This window comes from Diabrotica undecimpunctata, chromosome 3 (assembly GCF_040954645.1).
Source record: "Diabrotica undecimpunctata isolate CICGRU chromosome 3, icDiaUnde3, whole genome shotgun sequence".
Taxonomy (NCBI): Eukaryota; Metazoa; Arthropoda; class Insecta; order Coleoptera; family Chrysomelidae; genus Diabrotica; species Diabrotica undecimpunctata.
In genome coordinates, this window is record NC_092805.1 from 74,872,958 (window position 1) to 74,887,112 (window position 14,155).

The following is a 14,155-nucleotide window of genomic DNA, read 5'->3' on the forward strand; positions in this document are numbered from 1 at the left end:
CTGCCTCGGATCGATGACACATTGGACACATTGGCTGAAAGTAAATTGTTTTCTACTTTGGATTTGAAGTCTGGATACTGGCAGGTAGAAATGGACCCAGTAGATAAAGAAAAGACAGCCTTCACCACAGGATTTGGATTGTGGCAATTCAACGTTATGCCATTTGGACTCTGTAATGCTCCTGCGACATTTGAGAGGCTTATGGAAAATGTGTTGAGAGGGTTATCTTGGAAAACATGCCTGGTTTATTTAGATGACATAATCGTCTTGGGGGAGACATTCGAAGATCATTTGAGGAATTTAGAAAACGTTTTTAATCGACTTAAAGCTGCCCAATTGATACTAAACCCCAAGAAGTGCCAGTTATTTCAAGGTAGCGTCAATTATCTGGGTCATATAGTCAGTAAAGAAGGAGTGGCCGTGGATAAGGGAAAAATCGATTCTATTAAGGAATGGCCAAAACCAACTGACAAACATCAAGTGAGAAGTTTTCTTGGACTATGTACTTACTACCGGAGGTTTATTAAGAAGTTTGCAGATATCGCTAAGCCATTAACGCGACTTACAGAGGAAGCAAGAGAATACCGCTGGGATACAGACTGCCAAAATGCCTTTGAGACCTTAAAAAAGCATCTAATAACAGCACCAATTTTAGGGTATCCACTGCCAGAAGGAGAGTTCATCTTAGATACGGATGCAAGTAATGTGGGAATTGGAGGAGTGCTGTCCCAGATTCAAGGAGGACAGGAACGAGTCCTCGGATATTTTAGTAAAGTTCTTTTAAAACCTGAGCGGAATTATTGCGTCACGAGAAGAGAACTTCTAGCAGTAGTTAAATCAGTAGAGCACTTCTATCAATACCTCTATGGCAGAAAGTTTCTAATCCGAACCGACCATGCCGCCCTTAAGTGGTTGATGCAGTTTAAGAATCCAGAGGGTCAGATAGCCAGGTGGATCGAATGACTCCAAGAATACGATTTTAACTGATTATGATTTAATTTACTGATTCTCTAATTTACTGATTCCCTTTCCAGAAGGCCATGCCCAGCAGAGTGTTCCCACTGCAACAAAACGGAATCCAAGGAAGCAGCAGTGCTAAGAACGACGATTGTCAACGACGACTGGAGGCCACTAAGATCAGAGAAGAACAAGAGAGAGATCCAGTTATACAGAAAATCCGAAAATGGAAAGAGGAAAACCGTCGATCACCTTGGTAGGAAATATCAAACCTATGCTCAGTAGTTAAGACGTATTGGGCCCAATGGGACTTATTTATCATCGAAAATGGCTTGCTCAAACGAGTCCTGGAAAATGATGACGGTTCAGAGAAGAGAAGACAGTTGGTGATCCCAAAGAGCAGAATAGCCGAAGTACTTCGTCAGTTACACGACAGTCCATCGGGAGGGCATTTTGGTGTAAAGAAAACCCTTCAGCGAATTCGGGAACGGTTTTATTAGATGAACAGTTCCGACGATGTAAAAGACTGGTGTAAGAAATGTACTATTTGTGCCACGAGTAACGGACTTTACCGAAAAAGGAGAGCTCCTATGAGACAATATAATGTTGGAAGCCCGTTTGAAAGAATAGCTTTGTACATTGCTGGGCCATTTCCAGAAAGTAAAAATGGAGGCAAGTACATGTTGGTAGTAATGGATTACGTTACTAAGTGGGTCGAGATTTACGCACTTCCCGACCAGAAGGCCGCCACCGTTGCAGATAAGTTGATCCAAGAATATATCAGCCGATTTGGAGTGCCTTTGGAGATACATAGTGACCAAGGCAGGAACTTCGAAAGCGATCTATTCCAAGGAATGTGTGATAGACTAGGCATGAAGAAAACAAGAACTACCGCGTATCATCCGCAATCGGATGGTATGGTAGAACGAATGAATAGGACAGTTGGCAAGTATTTGACAAAGATGGTGTCCGATCATCAGCGAGACTGGGACCAATACCTTCCGTTCTTCACAATGGCCTACAGATCTGCTGTTAACGAATCAACAGGCCAGACACCAGCCAAAGTCCTATTCGGACGCGAAATGCGACTACCTTGTGATCTAGAGTTTGGATGTCGACCTGGAGAAGATGTAGCAGGTGAAGATTATGTGATCGAATTACGAAGAAGAATGGACGATGTACATGAGTTGGTCCGTTCCCACCTTCAGATTGCTAGCGACAGAATGAAGAAACGGTACGATACACAAGCCGAAAAGGGTTGTTTTAAGAAGAACGACAAAGTATGGCTGTATAATCCCAAGAAACGAAAAGTTGTTCTCCCAAATTGCAGCAGTTTTGGGAAGGCCCATACTTAATTATGGAAAAGATCAACGATGTCATCTACCGAATAAACAAGATTCCGAGGGGAAAGTCGATGATAGTACACCATAACCGACTGGCGTCTTTCGAAGGTGACCACGACGTAGATGAAGAAGTGGAAGTAAACCAAGTCCAAGATGTGTCTGGCCTCACGTTTGAGGAATTCATGGGTGCCTGTGGGGGTACCGGTAAAGCAAGACATGGTGTTACCACTGAAGAAAGGCAAGATCTACTCGCGCTCCCCGATGACCACTCGCTGGCCCTTACCATCCCGGCCAGTATCAAAGACGCACCAGGGTTAGCATCCGTCTTTCGAAGGAAGTTTGGTCGAGTTGCAGAACTTCAATGCCAAGTGCCAGCTCCCGGTAAAACCTTGAAACTCCAAGATGCATCACGTTACCTTTTCTACCTGGTAACAAAAGACACTGCCCGTGACCAACCTACCTACCGAGATGTATGGGAAGCCTTACTTCAATTGAGAGAGCACGTACTAGAGTCCGACGTGCAAAAGTTAGCCATGCCAAAGTTGGAGTGCCGCCAATTAAATTGGAGGGTTATCCGAAATATGGTGGAGGAGATCTTCAAACACACCGAAGTCCAGGTGTTAGTCTGTTGCAATCCGCATAGTTACTGGTGCGGAGAGAAAACCGTCCCTTGTCATTTTTATACAACTGGAAGTTGTAAAAGAGGGTCCAGTTGCCGATACCAGCATACAGTTCCGGTTCCAGTCCCGACAAGGTTCCAGGAGGAACCATCTTTTAAGAGGGGGGCAATGTTACGATAAATTCTGACCCAAAAACGGTAAATATGTTTATTACTGATATGCTATTCATTCAAGTCTTTTCTAGGTCATGACACATGATGCTATAAAAACAACGATCGAGGCGAGTCGATGGGAAATCCAGTTTGCCCTTACCGTTTCGCCGTTCAGTCTACTCAAGAAGGTTTTAGACTTTTTGAGATAACGGCGATTTATGTATATAAATAAAACATTTTTATATGGAGGAACAGTTAATTCTGAAGACCCGCGGCCGCGATTTTAATTGTTACGCTCGCCTTTAAATAAATTATGTATTTTTAGTGATTAATAAACTTATATAAATTATCGTGTTTTTAATAAATTAAAGTAGGAACAATATAATAAATTGAATAAAGACAGCAGTTAAATAAATATCATTTCAGTATATTATTTATATTTATATTAACATTTATAAATTTTACAAAAATAAGGGTTTTTAAATTATCTCGGTCAATTCTTTATGTATTTTAATTATAAAAATCTCAATATTAGAGAACATTTTATGATCTATAACTTTTATTTTAATCATATATCTCTAACATGAATAAGAAACGTTTTATGCGCATACACTTTTTTCACTTTTTACGATTGTTTAATAAAAAATCAAAGCAAAATTAGCTGTAGTCTTCACATAATTGTCATCACCTACCCCTCATATACCTTTTAGAGACTTTAAATATCTGTTTAAGATTTTTTCACCTGTTATTAGAGTTGTAGATCATAAAAAGTTATGTAATTTTTGAGAGTATCCAAATTAAAATACATGAAACTATTAACCAAAACAGTTGCAAAAAAAACCTTATTTTTGCAGTTATTTATAAACTATAATAACTCTTTTTTTGCGCAAAGACATGTAAGTAGAGGGCAAATGAGAGTTCTAGCCGCACCGTTCGTATACCCCCCACCACCGACTCCCCCACCATTATTATACCCCCCTCCAATGGTAAGGTAAGGGGTGAGAGTTCTAGCCGCACCGTCCGTATACCCCCCACCATTGACCCCCACCATTTTGTATACCCCCCACCATACCTCACACCCCCCACCACTGACGAGGTCAACGACCGGTCAAGGTCAAAGGGTCAACGACCGGTCAAGGGGTCAATAGCCGGTCAAGGGGTCAATAACCGGTCAAGAGGTCAACGACCGGTCAAGAGGTCAACGACCGGTCAAGGGGTCAATGAACGGTCAAGGGGTCAATAAACGGTCAGGGGGTCAACGACCGGTCAAGGGGTCAAAGACCGGTCAAGAGGTCAAAGACCGGTCAAGGGATCAACGATCGGTCAAGGGGTGAATGAACGTTACACACGAAGGATAAAAATAACTTTATTTATTTATTAAAGGATAGACAACTTTATTTTTATAAGGTAAAATATGGAAAAAAACAAGAAGTAGGTAAATAGTGAAACAGAATAGTGAAGTACAATAGTGTTCCAAACACGGTAGCTTTATTTGGATAAATTCATTATATAAAATATGTGGTGGAAACAAGATACATTTTACACTCACACCATATTAATTAATGCTAAAAACGCAAATAAAACAATTATTATTAGTACAGAAATGCTTTTATTAAATACATTATACCGTTAATACAATAAAGTCTAAATATAAGATTATTAAGTTTGTGATTTACTTGAACCATCTTCAACCACACCATCAATGTCTTTATCAATAACTTCATTACTGGAAGTATCATCTTCGTTATTTTCTTTTTTTTCGTATAAAACAGATGGAAGATAGTCTTTTATTCGAATTAAATAACCATCCAACTTTACATCTTTTAGTAACGATACAAATCCATATAAACATATTTGGTTTTTAAGATACAAGTCACAGATTTCAGCACCTTTTTCATATTTTTTAGCTAATTCTGTATAAAATTCTGGAGAATAAGATGATGGACGCACTGCACCATAAATGGCTTCATGAGAAGCATCAAACTCCAGATTTGAAAAAAGTTGGTGTAAGTTTTGAACACCACTTTTTAAATCCGTAACTTCAATTTCGGTAACGTAACACATCCACATTGTAAATACTAGTAGTAAAGCTGAAGAAGAACTGTAGGAATTAGCTCTACAACGTGTTATTAAACAACCGCCCCACCAACAAACTCTCCCACTACGATAAAAAATCCATTTCAAAACTATCTACATAAAATTCATCCCTACCATCATTTTCTGCTTCTGGTAGAAGTAGTTTAGCTTGCTGGATTAAATAATCGAGATTTTTTTGTTGTTGGTTAGGTATAAACGTATCTATTTTGTAATGACCCCACGCTAATGTATTAATAGTTCCGGGTATAACATATCTCTTATCATCGTGGGAAGTTAAAGCAACCTTATTTTTTAATTCAGTATACATTTCATGTAAATGTGACTTAAATGTATACATTTTACGATAAATTTTCGCATTAGTATTATCAACTACTTGTTTATAATCCGTAAATGTTAAAGATTTATTTATAACGTTTTTGGAAATCCCCTTAGCTTTTTTAAGGTTATCATTGTTACTTAATGTCACACAATAAGCTTTGGCACCAGTACCACAAAAATTTGTAATTGGTTTACCTTTAAACTCATCCTTTAATTTACCAACCACTGATGGTGTTTTTGGTATATTAAAGATATTATCGGCGGGGTAATTGGATGTATCAAATAAATGAAGGTTTTCTTTGATATCGCGGTAAACGTTTTCTGTTTGAATGTGTAAAATTAATGAATCAGTGTCGGTATACAAAAGTGAGGCATTATCTACATATTTAGCTTTAATGTAATTGTAAAAAAAATCATACATACGAATTTTGGATATTTCTAAAATTGAAAAACCGACATATACCGGTTTGTCGTAAATTATTTTTAGGATATTCATTTGAATTGCAACCAAATTATCAGAAAATATTGAAACAGAGTGAAAATTCGGCATACTAATAAACCCTTCAGCACCGACGCTTCCAGGCAAGTTTTCCCAGTGGGATAAAAGTTTAATATCAACCCTCTTATCAACGTTTTCCATAGTTTTCCCGTAAATGGAGTTTGTGTAATTTTTATATGTACTTTTATCAAATTCATTATTTGAAGAATTACGTAAATTTGTGTTTAATTCGATATAAGGTTTTAACCACGGTGATTGAGAAAATTCTAGAATTCGATGAATTTTAGTTATCTTTAAACCTTGTTCAGTACACTGTTTCAAATTTCTATAATGGATAATATATTTATTTTTCGGTAACAACGTTAATACAAGCTTGGGATCTTTACTATTAGGGGGAATCAGATTTTCAGGACAAAACGGTAAGTCGTTATGGAAATCATGTAATGTTTCAGGATAAGCTAAATCAACTTCTAAGACATACCCCTTTGGAGATTCATCATCGACTGATAAACAATCAAAATGAGTGATTTCTACATCATCTAACCATCGAAAATCACCATGCGGAAGGAATTGACTCATAGCGTAACCATAAAGGTTTGTAGCATCTAAATAAAGAATATATGAAGTAGGTTTAGAACAATCATAATTCTCACAATACTGATTATTTGCAGCAGCAAATCTAGTGCTACACTGACTTATACCTCCACGTATACCCTTTTTAAAAAAATGGAGCATGTCTATATCCGTCAATAATTCAAGCTGAACATTAGTTTTACGCAACATAGCATCCCAGCTAAGTGATGGAGCTGTTAAATATTGAGCAGGATCTAGTTTATAGTTAAATAAACAATTATGTCGAAAGTTTTCGAACACATCAGCTAATAATAAAATATCTGATTTTAAATAAACATCTGAGTACTCTCCTAAGGTGTTACAATTAAAAACTTCCCAAACTCGCTTAGCTCGTAAGTACTTTTCATCGGAAATGCCTTCACCTTTTAAAATATCGAAAAATTCTTCTTGTGTGGGTAAAGATACCTCACCAAGTTTTGAAAAGTTATCCAGGTATGAATAAGGGAAAACACCCTTTTGTCGTAACAACCCGAACTCTTCATTTGATTGACAATATTTTTGTAACTCTAGACATTGATTATTATTTAGGGTTTTACTTAAATTATCCAGTGAATGAGGTAGAAATCTGAAAGAATCCACAAACCTTAATTTTAAATATATATTTTGCTCTAAATCACCACGATCAACTAAAAGTAGTTTGGTGAATGATATATATTTTTCTTTAGTCTGTGCAATAACATCAATTTTTTCGTTATTTTGAGCTAATTTTGTTATAAACAGATGTGAATCGTAATTGGTTAAATTATGCATGAAAACAGGTATGAACTTAGGTAATTTGTAATTTAAATTACAAGCGTTATGCGCTGCGCCAGAAAACAACCCTGTTAGATGTGAATGATCTCTAACTTTAATTTCGTTAATATCGAACGGTTTATCACAAATGTGGCAACATTTACTAGTAAAAAATTGTAATTCCTCTTCTGGCGTGAGTTTTTTCATAGGTTTAATATATTTAAGATATTTATGATAAATAGTGTAAACTTTTTCTTCTAGTTTTTGAATAAACTTCTCAACCACGTTGTCACCGCGATAAATGATAAGTTCTGATAAACTGTCATCAAAATAACATTTAACATAAAAACCGAATGAATATGGTGTATGCTGATAGGTTTTGACAGTAAACGAGGAATTATCAGAAGGTGTTGCATATTGTATCGGTTGCAGTATACTTTCAAAATCAGCATATATAACAAACGGAACTTGCATTTGTTTCTGAAAGTTGGAAAATTGTAAGATATTTTCTTTTTGTAAATGTCCATATTTATTGAGAATCATGTTGGTAGTTGGAAGCTTAGTATATACAAAGTTGCAATCGTTGTCTTCATGTTTGCGAAGACGTTCTAAGGATGAGAAAAATTGTAAGCAACCATTGCATAGAAAAGTCTGACCATTATGGCGTGATTTTTGTTTTGATATTAACCGCGATAAATTTTTAATGTAACAATAATGACTATTCCCGTACTCATCAAAAATAAGTAATAGGTTAACATGTGTAGCTTTTTTAGATTTTGTATGGTATAACGGCCCAACGATTTCCAATTGTGTGATATTATTTTTAAAACATTCACTAATCCCAAAAACGTTAATCGAAATATTATTAAGTAATTCAAATTTTGGTATATCTGAGAGTTTCATAGGGAATTCTATATTATGGAACTTTAAGAGACTAGTATAATGCGGATAAGAAGTAGTAAGATTGGATTTACCTGTTGGATCAAAAATTGATGCGTTTACCGCCCAACCAAAACATGCTTCATCTTTATTCATTATATTAATAATTGCTTTCTTCATCTCGATTTGTCGTGGTAACCTGATATATGAAGAAGATCGTAGAGGGTTGTACTTATTAATGTTAACTTCTAATGATTGGATTTGTAAAAGACTCCATCCAGATTCCTTTTCTTGTATTTCCGAAACCTTGGGTAATATCTCCCTAATAAAATCTTGATATGCTTGTTTCAAATTAGTAGAAATAGTAATAATCTGATTTTTTGTATTAAATGATTTTAAATCATAAGTATCTTTTTCAGGTATTGTGTACATAGAGTAAAGTTCGAAATTAACTTTTAACACTTTAAATTTATGTAAATAGTTATGTAGGAGCTTCAAAACGTTACCTTCAATTTCACTAAAAAATTCTAAGTAATCAGTATGATGTTTGTTGCTAGAAAGGCGGTAACTACCGATACGATTTTTAAACGCACTTGATAGTTTCTCAACCCCACTATCATTACTAATAACACTTTTGTGCGAATTACTACGTAAATGTCCTGTTAGCCCTCTCCCAGAAATTTTTTTATAACAATCTTGACATTCGATAACATTGGATGTAGTGGTAACTGGATGAACAATAGATCTAAAGGGAGTTGCTTCTACAATGGTTGAATTGTAATTATTAGCTGATGTAACAACATCTGGGTCATCATTAAGTTTCACCTTTTTCCCTTTATTGAATCGTTCCGGACAACTTTCCCGTTTATGCCTACTTACACTGCTTTTGTTGGATAAAACTTTTAAACAAGAGTTACACTGCATGGTTGTTGACTGAAGCTAGGTGACTGTACGACACAAGAATGAACAATAACGAAAGAAGTGTGGGGTATAAATATAAACTTGTTTTGATTACCGGTTTTAAACTGGAAATACCGGTTTTAAACTAGAAATACCGGTTTTAAACTGGAAATACCGGTTTTATGGTATTATTAGAGTAAATAATTACAAAAATTAACAATATATTCCAAATATAGATAATTACCGCATTTATAAGCAGGGTTAAAAGTAAAATTTAACAAAAAATAGTTTTTTACCGCTTTACCACTATATGCATAATTTTTTTTAAAGAATAATAACATATTCGTATTCCTGGCATCAATACCTTTCATTAGAGTGGTTGAAACGTGATGTAGGACTAAAAATACGCTTTTTAGCGTTTTACCGCTTTACGCGTTAAGTTTTTCTCAAAGTAATAACATATTCGTATCCCTGGCGTCAAGACCTTTCATTAGAGTGGTTGGAAGGTGGGTGTAGGACTAAAAATAAAGAAAAAAAAAAAAACCTCAAAAATAAAAAAATATAAAAAATGAAAAAAAAAAAAAAAAAAAAAATAAAAAAAAAAAAAAAAAAAAAAAAAAAAAAAATTAAAAAAAAAATTAAAAAAAAAAAAAAAAAAAAAAAAAAATTAAAAAAAAATTAAAAAAAAAAAAAAAAAAAAAAAAAAAAAAAAAATTAAAAAAAACTGATGTGCAAACCAACAATAAGTGCAAAGCTGTGCAGACATAAACTCAACTATAGCCGGTCAATACCCTTTCTTTGTTGTCTATGTAGAGGTCATGGAAGAGTATTCTTCATTTGCGAGAGCTTACATCGCCTTCGAGTATTCACCTTTCTTTGTTACAGCAAGTGTAGATCCTGTTTTACCCACCATTTCGCGTTGCTTGGCTTGGGTTCGGTTTGTTGTATATAACCCCGTTTAAGTTATGCAATTTCAAATAGTCTCTTCTGTTCACAATGAAAACCGAACAACGTTCTGCGCGTCGCGAGCCGGGGTTGTTGGCGAAGAAAAGAATTTTGTTTGAAAGTGTACCGGAGTTTGCAAAACCGCAGTCATCTTCAGTCTCGCCGTCGTCGGTGTGTAAAAGTCGATTTTCAATCGCGTCGCCGTGCCGTCGCCGTGCACCTTCAGAAGAAAGTGTGGTTTTCGTCGGCGCGAAAAAAATAAGCGAAGCGCAACGCTTAATTTATAAAATAAATTTGAATAAAAAGAACAATTCGAAGAAAATGGTGCACTCCGCGGCGATTGTCGAGACAGATCAAATTTTACATGCCGCCGAAAAGGCTGCGAACTATAGCGATATTTCCGACTTTGAAGAGGAAACACTTCCAGATGAAAACTTACCCTCTATCGAAGATATAATAGAAGTATCCGATAGGGAATCACCACCAAGAGAGAAACCGTTGACGGAAACCCAAGTATGGGAAAAAAAATTATTATCGACTTCAGAGCCGTCATTGATTAATGTAGCCGCAAGCGCCCTACAAATCCCAAACAAAGTAGAAACTCACCATCAGGCGTTTTGCGAAAATTACAAGGGGGGAGTTGTGTCGGCTCTGGAGCAGCATGCGGAACGTCTCCAGGAAAGTTTGAATGAAAGTCTAAAAAATAGTGATCTGCTTAAGAAAGCCACCGAAAATATTTTAGCATATGCTGAAAAAATTATGGTGGCTTTCCATGAAGAACAAATTCGATTGTCTCAAGACATAAAAAACACCAAAACTTTCCTGGCCAATACTGTAAGAACGGATTCTCAAGGTAAGAATTTTTATTACAATATGTTGCAACTATTTTACTAACAAAATTTACGTAATGTTATTAATAATAATTACACAATACTGATAATGTTTTTTGTTTGTTACAGACTTTTTCAACGAAAATGCTGGTGGTGATTTCCTGCGCTGCTGGGGGATGAGTAAACCGTGAGTAATCCAATTTTTTACCTTAACTTTTACTTTTTACGATCATAATTAAAACAGTTTTTCACAAATTTTTACAAGCGAAAATTTAATTTATTATTTATTACAGAATTTTAATTTATTCTTCATTAAGTACCACCTTTAATTTTGTACACCAACCTCTCCTTCTTTAGGATTATAATAAAACAGTTTTCCATGAATTTTTACAACGAAAATTTAGTTTATTCTCTATTGTGAAATTTTAATTTTTTCTTCATTAAGTGTCGCCTTTAATTTTATACATCATTATGATATTTTATGTAGTTTTACATTCTGCTATTTCTTTGTTACAGATCCCATCCCGACGACCCTGTCAATTAAATTTAGTTTTAGTCTATTTTGTATATAATATTTAGTTTTAGTTGTGTATATAGGTATATATAGTCTATATAGTTTATTTTTAATTGTGTTTAGATATTTATATAAATATATTGTTTCATTTTGAATAAAAAATATGTAAAAATTGTTGTTTTTATATTTTCTTCTTCTTTATTTTGTGTATATAAGTATATATAGTTTACTTTTAATTATGTTTATATTTGTATATATTGTTTATTTTTTAATAAAAAATATCTAAAAATTGTTGTTTTTATATTTTCTTCTTCTTCATTTTGTGTATACATATTTTTCATTGTGATTTTCTATATCGTTAAAAAACATCTAAAAATTGTTGTTTCTATATTTTCTTCTTTATTTCGTGTAGATATGACTCTATTCGTTTTTAAATGGTCCTCCAGTAAGTTGTCGCTCCATCGTTTTCATGGTCTTTCCGTTAATCACCCCACCCATTAGGTGACAGTCTCTTACCATCTTTACTACTCTATTTGTTGTTATTAGACTCATATAATTATTTCATTCTACTCTTTTATTTCTCCCCTATTTCTTAATGTTCTCCACCGTACATCTACGTAGTATATCTGTACTTCCAGCTCTCTCTCATAGTGTCTTACCATCGATTTTTCTGAGGGTTTTTATCTATGCTGTTTCTAGCATTCTTTTCAAGATTTAGACTTCTAGCTCTATCCCATAGTACCCTACCATCGATTTTTCTGAGGGTTTTCATTTCTGCTGTTTCTAACATTCTTTTTGTTCTCGCTGTGTCAGGTTGTGTTTCTATTGCGTATGTCATTATTGACCTGATGACTGTTTTGTAAATCCTACCTTTCATTTCTTTCCTGATATTTTTTTTCTCCATATTGCTTCATTCAGGTGACCTGCCGCTCTGCTCTATTAACTTGATCTTCCACTTCTGTTTTAAGCTTTCCATAGCTAGATAGTGCGACGCCTAGATAGTAAATCCTCATCACTTGTTCTATTATCTAACCCTCCAGCTCTAATTTATAACTTAGTAGATTTGTTGTTATAAGCATGTATTTTGTTTTTGTATGTAATAAAGGAAAAAACAGAAAAGCATTAAGACATTTATTTTAAATTTTTAAATACAGTTATTAAAAAGAGATTTCAATAAAACTTCATGGTAAGTATATGGTTATAAGTATAGAATTTGAGTACAAAAATAACTAATAAGGATTTGCAACATAATTGAATTACAAATATATTACCATAATAAAGTACTAATATTTAAATGATTAATAGATAATTATCGGTTCATTAATTAGTTTGAATGGTGTTATCTCTGGTCCGCAAAACATATTATTTTCCGATACATCCTCAATCAGTTCGGGTGGTGCTATCACAGGTTCCAAAAACACATCATTTTCCGATACATCCTCAAATTCCACGTCACTATACAATAAACTGTCATTCTCTACATCAGACATGTCCCTCTCCGACAAAGAAGATAAGTCCTCTGACAGCTCGAGTGTTGACGAACTCCATACAGATAGATTACAATTCGTAGTAGAATCGCATGGGCCATCTTCACTAATAGTACAGCAATTATCCCAATCTGTACTAGAGTCACATACACCACTATCTACAATGATACTTGGAGAACCAACTTCCATGTTTGAATGTGTAAGGCTTACTGTCTAACAAACATTTTTGGATAGAACTCAACCGAAAGTAGCATCTTTAAGACTGAGCTAAACAGGTTTAACAACAATGGGGGTAATTGCCCCGTCAAGGTCTTGTTGGATTTTTTCTTTTTATTCTATAGTCCGACCATAGACAAGAAAAGGTGAATATGCGGTCACCAAACCGGTTCAAACAAAGATAGGTGAATAACCGGTCAAGGTTTTATTCTTTTTATCCTATGAACGTGGGTAACAAATGTGAACAAACGGTCAAGGTCTTATTGGTTTTGTATCTTTTTGTCAGTTTTTTTGTTAATATAAATTTTTTATAGCACAATTAGTGTTATTAATGTGATAATTGTTTAAAAATTTCAAGCTTATACCTCCCTCCAATATAAGTTTACATATATAGATTATTTTCCGAACTAACTTATTAGTCAAATATGTGTCTTGACGACGGTAACGATGATAGTATATCTCGTACTGGGCGGCAATTTGAAGACCGTTTACTTTCTTTTAAATATTGGAAGGGTGCAGTTGAACCCCTGTTGTTAAGCAAAGCTGGGTTTTACTATACAGGAGTTAGTGATGTAGTTCGATGTTTCTACTGCAATACTGAAATATATAAATGGGAACCTTCCGATATACCAATTGAAGAACATTTAAAGTACAGCGACTGTTTTTTTGCAAAAATGTTGGCGACAAAATATCGAAGTTCAAAAAAAAAATGTGTTCAACGAAGTTTTAACAATGTAATACCATATATTTTAATAATATGTATAATTAATTTTTTTATTTTGTTAATAAATAATTAAAATATTTTTATATATATTTTAATTAAAAATGTGTTTTGACGATGGTAACTTTGGTAGTATACATCTGTTTTAAGATCGTTTACCGTCCTTTAAATATTGAAAAGGTGCAGTTAACTCGTGTTGTTAAGCAAAGCAGGGTTCTAGCATATAGGGAATGTCGAAGTCGTTTCTACTGTAAGGTCGAAATACACAAATGGGAGCCATACGATATACCTATTGATGAGTGCATAAAGCAT

At 34.5% G+C, this 14,155-nt stretch overlaps 2 protein-coding genes across 4 annotated transcripts in view; both read left to right on the top strand.

Annotated features, from left to right (window-relative positions):
* The window catches only part of LOC140436905 (protein Fer3-like), a 242,164-nt gene that overhangs the window by 38,753 nt on the left and 189,256 nt on the right, over nt 1-14,155 (top strand). The gene's annotated exons all lie outside the window — the stretch shown is intronic.
* Nucleotides 9,854-13,053, top strand: LOC140435647 (uncharacterized). The gene is made up of 3 exons (XM_072524374.1): nt 9,854-10,928; nt 11,035-11,092; nt 11,422-13,053. The coding sequence occupies exons 1-3, from the start codon at nt 10,127-10,129 to the stop codon at nt 11,447-11,449; spliced, it is 888 nt and encodes a 295-aa protein (XP_072380475.1). The 5' UTR covers nt 9,854-10,126; the 3' UTR covers nt 11,450-13,053.

Coding starts and splice junctions, on each gene's coding strand:
- LOC140435647 (XM_072524374.1), top strand. CDS start 10,127: ATGAAAACCGAACAACGTTCTGCGCGTCGCGAGCCGGGGTTGTTGGCG. Junction 10,929..11,034: donor TGTAAGAACGGATTCTCAAG/GTAAGAATTTTT, acceptor TGTTTGTTACAG/ACTTTTTCAACGAAAATGCT. Junction 11,093..11,421: donor TGCTGGGGGATGAGTAAACC/GTGAGTAATCCA, acceptor TCTTTGTTACAG/ATCCCATCCCGACGACCCTG.